Source organism: Pseudochaenichthys georgianus, chromosome 10, assembly GCF_902827115.2.
Source record: "Pseudochaenichthys georgianus chromosome 10, fPseGeo1.2, whole genome shotgun sequence".
Lineage (NCBI taxonomy): Eukaryota > Metazoa > Chordata > Actinopteri > Perciformes > Channichthyidae > Pseudochaenichthys > Pseudochaenichthys georgianus.
Window position 1 is genome coordinate 31,572,337 of NC_047512.1, and position 6,233 is coordinate 31,578,569.

The 6,233-nt window shown below is 40.5% G+C and overlaps 1 protein-coding gene across 1 annotated transcript; it reads left to right on the forward strand.

Moving 5' to 3' along the window:
* The first annotated feature begins 691 nt into the window (after positions 1–691).
* Positions 692–5,675, forward strand: cysltr1 (cysteinyl leukotriene receptor 1). The gene is made up of 2 exons (XM_034093493.1): positions 692–752; positions 3,477–5,675. Exon 2 carries the CDS (start codon positions 3,492–3,494, stop codon positions 4,500–4,502), a length of 1,011 nt encoding a protein of 336 aa, XP_033949384.1. The 5' UTR covers positions 692–752; positions 3,477–3,491; the 3' UTR covers positions 4,503–5,675.
* Positions 5,676–6,233: the final 558 nt, after the last annotated feature.

The window sequence follows — 6,233 nt, forward strand, 5'->3', positions numbered from 1 at the left end:
AGTAACGAGTAGAGTAACGAATTACTTTATGTAGAGAGTAACGAAGTAGTGTAATATATTACTTTTTTAAAAAGTAATATGTAATATGTAATATATTAAAAAATGTAGTAACGACCCCATCTCTGTATAACACACTACAGGAATGGGAAAACCCCAAAGCATAATAGGGTGTCTCCTTTGCTTGACAACCTCACACCTCAGGTACAGCGCGTGATATTGGCTCTGTCTTTCAACAATATGAATAAGGTGTCACTTAATGTAAACAATACAACTTCCAGACTGTGTATGCAGTTACAGTTGAACAGGTTAGACAGTCTAAGCAAATAATACACTGGAGGACAGAGACAGTACACATTTGTATTTCAACAGTGTGACTGAGTTAGTTAGGCAAATGTTTAAATGTCATAGGATAACTGATGTCTGGACAACTTAACAAGATCACTCTCTTTTTATAATTTATCGTAAATGTGTGGCTTTTTGTTCATGATGTCACTGGGATGGATATCTCTGTGCTGCATAGAAGAGACGTGATAGAAGTGTGTGAGGAAGAAGCCACCTGCTGCAGGGTCCTCCCCTCAGTGCTACGAGATCTGGCATGAGAGAGAGAGAGAGAGAGAGAGAGAGAAAGAGAGAGAGAGAGAGAGAGAGAGAGAGAGAGAGCACACACACACACATATACTGAAGCTGCGCTGCTGTATACACACTGACCAGGAGAGAAGAGAAACAATCGGACAACAAACAAAAACTCAGCGGTAAGTAAGGAAAACGTTTTACTTATTCAGAAATGTTGATGAGGGGAAGTAACTGTTACAGTTAGAGCATGTGGTGATGACCCTGTTACACCCAGGGTATGAGTACATTGGCAGATCTTACAGTGTAAAGCTCCTCACTCAAAAGACAAGCAAGAGTGATTCTGCAATTAGTCAAGTAGTATGAATGCAAATTCGATTTGATAACATTTACTTATCACTACACAAACTACAGTGATGTGCATAGTATTCGGATTCACAGGACGGATTAAATATAATGTACTTTATCATGTAAATCTTTTAACCATGTAATAGTGAGAAATCTTTTTTTCTAGGGCGAATTGGTAAAGACAATGACAGCAGTGACAATTTAGTGGAAATAAAACCCAACCGAGAGGAAATACAATCATAAAACACACAATAAAGAGACTAAACCCAGCTTTAAAAATAATCAGTAGAAAAAGGTTTCTTTAAATGCCTTTTTGATTTTAATTGAGGCTTGCAGTTGATGGAAGAATACAATTAAATAGTATGCTGGTTACTTAAAGATTCATTACTGATGTGCTGATTAATATGGTAACACCTACATGTTGGCATGTTCTTCTGTCTCCTTCAGTACAGTAGTATTCATTAGTGTTTAATCCCTTTATGGAATTTAGCCAGCGTTGGTTGTCTGAATTCATCATGAACAAAACAGACCGGCTTCCAGCAGGATGGAGCAATTGCAAAATGTTCTTGGAGCACTGACATTTCCGCAATGGAACAAGCTTACGTTTCACTCTCTATTGCATGATAAAGCCCAGGGCAACACCTTCGTCACACATGTTGCCACTTGTTTGTACCATTTCCAGGCGATTTATAATCTGTTCTAGAAAAACGATGTGTTTTGGGATATTTGTGGAGTTAGGTGGTCCGCGAGTGTTTTTGGTGGTCCTTGGTATGAAAAAGTTTGAGAAACACTGCATTAGAGGCATAGTGTTTCTCAATTGTCTTGCACAGCAGACACAGAAATTGCTCATTACCAGCGGTGCCATCGACTGGTCAAGTTCTTCTCCCTGTGTGTCTTTGTGGCTGTTTGTGTGTCAGTGCAAATACTTTTGTCACCGCGATGGTGCACAACCATGGAAGATGCAGTGAAATTTTTTGCAGATGTATCGTTGAGATCAAAATAAAGGCAGAAGATGGGCGTGGCCCTGACCCAAACCTCCCTACACGCAGATCACGCAGAGTGCGTGGGGCCTCATCTTATGCAAATGTGGCGCAATTCATCTTACTGTATGCGCAAATGCGGCGCAAATACGGCGCAAATGCGGCCAGCCAGCAGTTCACGAGCCTGCTCCACTAGCACCCCCCCGCACTCGCGACACATGAGTGACGACTTGGGTACAGACCCGGGGGCCTCATGACATAACTTTGCGTGGGGCCACAAGTTGGCCAGGCGCAGCCCTTCCCTAACCCTAACCCTGGTTTTGAACAACAATGAAAAAGAATGTGATATAGGTGGTCTTAGTTTAACTTATAGACTGTATATATAAAGCTTTAACTGATTCTGCACATTCTAAAACCAACAAGCTGCTCGAGTAATGGTTTAGGTGTATCCTGTTAAAGGAGGCAAATATGATTTTAGCCTTTGCAGACATATCACATGTCACAGTTTATTTCATGTTTGCACTGTATTGCATGTTTTCTTATGTCATTAGGTTCCAAATGAGGAGATTATATATTTTATTATTTTTTAAATATTATTAATCCCCCATTTCCTATTTAAACATTGTTTATCTTGTGTTATTTATATTTTAGTTATTACTTTCCATTTTTAAATGGATGTTGGAGCCTCCCGCAATAACCCCTTAATAAAGTATTTTTAAACATCATCCGAGGCGTGTCCCATGTCTCGCCTGCACCACCTCTCTAGACCTCGGCCTGGGTTTTAAACACTTTTAGGGATACTTGGTTGACTTTATTTTAAGATATTTCCCCTCCCTGTGTGCCTACTAACCCGTGTGTATTTTATATTTTACATGTTTGTTTTATTATACATATTTTAACATTTTGGATTGATGTGATTTTTATTACCAGCACTTGTTTTTAAAAGCACTTATTTATAAAAGCACTTTTATGTATTTATTTGATCATTTTTTAACACTAATTTTACCTGCATGCCGATTTTAAACAAAGTCAACCTCTGTACTTTTAGCCAGATGTTTTTTAACCCACTTACCAGGTCTCGGACACTCCACCGGGGGAGACCCCCTTGGGGGGGCAGGAGTACAGGTTTTAACCCCGCCGCATACGCTCTGTGCTGCAGCCGCTGCTCTCTTTTATCCCTGTTTTACCCTACGGAGCGCCGCATGTTCCACAAAACCCTAGCCCTAGCCCTAACCATCACAACACTTGAGATTAAAATGGGTTTGAAGACTTCTGTGGTCTGAGGCAGGATGCCAGAAGTAGGTTGGTATTTGGCATTGTGGCTTGAATGATGGTCTTTTTTAAAGCTTATTTCACCAAGAAGAAAAAAGCTATAACTTCTGACACGTCAACAGGAAATAGGTCTAGAACGTTTTTACTTTCTGAGTTTCCTCCTCATCAGCAGAATATTGAGACTATCTCTGGGACAATCTGCCACATCTCAGTCATTCTGCTCTGCGGGCAATTTTTTTGTAGTTTCTCTCTGTCTTTCACACGCTCTGTAGCACATCATCATGTCCTTTCTCTGTTTCTCTGCAGCTACAGACAAACATCATGGAGAACAACAACACAAATTGTGACTCCATTGATGACTTCCGTAACCAGGTTTACTCCACAGCTTACTCTCTCATCACCGTCTTAGGCTTGGTTGGGAATGGCTTGGCCCTGGTGGTGCTGATAAGAACGTACCGCGAGAGCTCCCCTTTTCACATCTACATGCTGAACCTGGGTGTGTCTGACCTGCTGTGTGTCATGACATTGCCATTGCGAGTGGTCTACTACGTAAAAAAGGGCCAGTGGAACTTTGGCGATTTCCTCTGCCGCATCAGCTCCTACGCCCTCTACGTCAACCTCTACTGCAGCATCTACTTCATGGCGGCCATGTCCTTCACACGCTTCCTGGCCATTGTGTTCCCTGTGCAGAACATGCGGCTGGTGACAGAGAACCGCTCCCGGCTGGTGTGTGTGTGTATCTGGGTCGTCATCTGTCTCTTATCCTCCCCCTTCCTGATGTCCGGTCAGTCAGTGGACCACTTAACAAATAAAACCAAATGTTTTGAACCTCCAAAACCTGGAAATGTGCAGAAACTTGTCGTGCTGAACTATTTGTCTCTCGGGGTGGGCTTCATCCTGCCCTTCCTGGTCATACTGGTCTGCTACGCTGGCATAGTGCGCGCCCTGCTGTACCGCAACCACACCGCCCGACGTCAGCGGGTCACAGACACCAAAGTCATCCGGATGATCGTCATTGTCCTGCTGACCTTCCTCATCAGCTTCATGCCCTACCACGTGCAGCGCACCATCCACCTGAACTCCCTGTTCAGGGAAAACGCCCCCTGCTCAGAGCAGATTGCCATGCAGAAGTCTGTTGTAGTGACACTAAGCCTGGCTGCTGCCAATTCGTGCTTCGATCCACTGCTTTACTTTTTTTCTGGAGAAGGTTTCCGCAGTCGTTTGTCCTCCCTGAGGCGGTCAATGAAGAGCAACAACCAGAACCGTATTGTCAGGATGAAGACCACCACTAACCCAGAGATTGTGGAGAACCACCAGCTAAAGGCCAGTTAAGTTACACCAGACAAAACCAGTGTCATCAATCAAGAAGCTTATGATAAAATAGCTCAGGATAGTGTGTGCCCTCATTTACAACCAGGAGGTATTCGAGAGGAAACAAAAAAGGCACATAGAAAGTTTTAACTATAAGGGCTAGTTTACTCATGAACAGAGTACTTCAACATTTCAGAAGAATCTCAGGATGTTGTTTTTCATTCAAATTGATATTTATTATTCTAAAGAATGTATATGTTCAATATTTGCATTATTATCATTGCAGTAATCAGTAGCAAGACAAATACTCAATCTGTGGAATACAAATATATAAATACACAGTGTACCAATGTATAAATGTATTGTACTGATGTCTTTTTACTTATTCGTGTACAGCACAGCATATTTTGTGCCAATGTTAATGCCAATAACAACACTTTTTTTTTACGATGTATGATTTTCCTTGCTTTTCATTACGACTTTCACTCAATTTGAACTCACATGTGTTTTTGTGCTACTGATACTTTCTGAATATTTCCTGTAAATATGTTGATGAGGATGAATTGTGATTTTCTGCACTCTGTACCTGGGAGTAGTTTAGCATTTTGTGAAGAACATTTAGTTATGCCTTTAAAGCGATAGTTCACCCCAAAATCTAAAATCAGATGTTTCCTCTTACATGTAATGCTATTTATCAATCTAATGTGTTTGATGTTTTTTGAGTGGAGAAATATTGCCTTTAACAACATCTTCCGCTTCTCTTGAATACTATATGGCATTCTGCTTGTGGTACTCAAAGGGCCAAAATAAGTATTATAAAAAACGTAAAGTAATGTACCTTTCAAGAAATCCTGACCTGGTTACTCAGGATAATCTAAAGACATTGTTCGGAGCGTTTATATATTTATATATATATATTTACAGTATTTCAAATGCATTCTTTGCCAGTTCAAGCATAACAACCTAAAATTAAAACAATATAAATTGATATATATCAATTCAGGTAAAGGGAAATATTTGTTTTTTTCAATTTGCAGTTCAATTGTCCGTTTAAGATGAGTTAAAGGACACCACTGTCAAATGTTCCCTACAAAAATCTAACTATACCTTTAAACAACTTCAATTGTACAGTTGTAATCCTGTTGTATTCACCCATGTTATGTATGATAAATATATCAATAAATCCTCCAATGCATGTCAGTTCACTATGCAATCCTCACTGTAATGTAAAGTTTATAGTGACTGCATAAAGAGTTAACAACTCTGTCCACTGGGTGTCGCTCTAACATAGCCCTTCTCTCAATGATTCAACACTGAACTGTTTCTCCATTGCTTTTTATTATTTGTCTCTATTTCTTTGAGATGAGAGAACAATGATCTGCAGCACTATAAAATGTGTTGTCTTGCACAACAATTGAACAAACAAATTGAATTTTTGCTAAAAGTCTTAAAGCTGTCTGGATAATATATATATATATATATATATATATATATATATATATTAGGGCTGTCAAGTTAACGCGTTAATAACACGTTAACGAACACAATAATAATTAACGCCACTAATTATTTTAACGCCATTAACGCATGTGTATTTTTTTTCCTCGGCCGCCCGGTAGTTTCAGAGCGCATCGAGTTTATAATACCATCTACAAGCTGATGCTGACAGTCCCACTCCTGCCGCCCGCTTGCAGCAGACCACACTTCCACGCTCACCGGCAGGCACCGACTGGCCATCGGGAGGACCGGGAG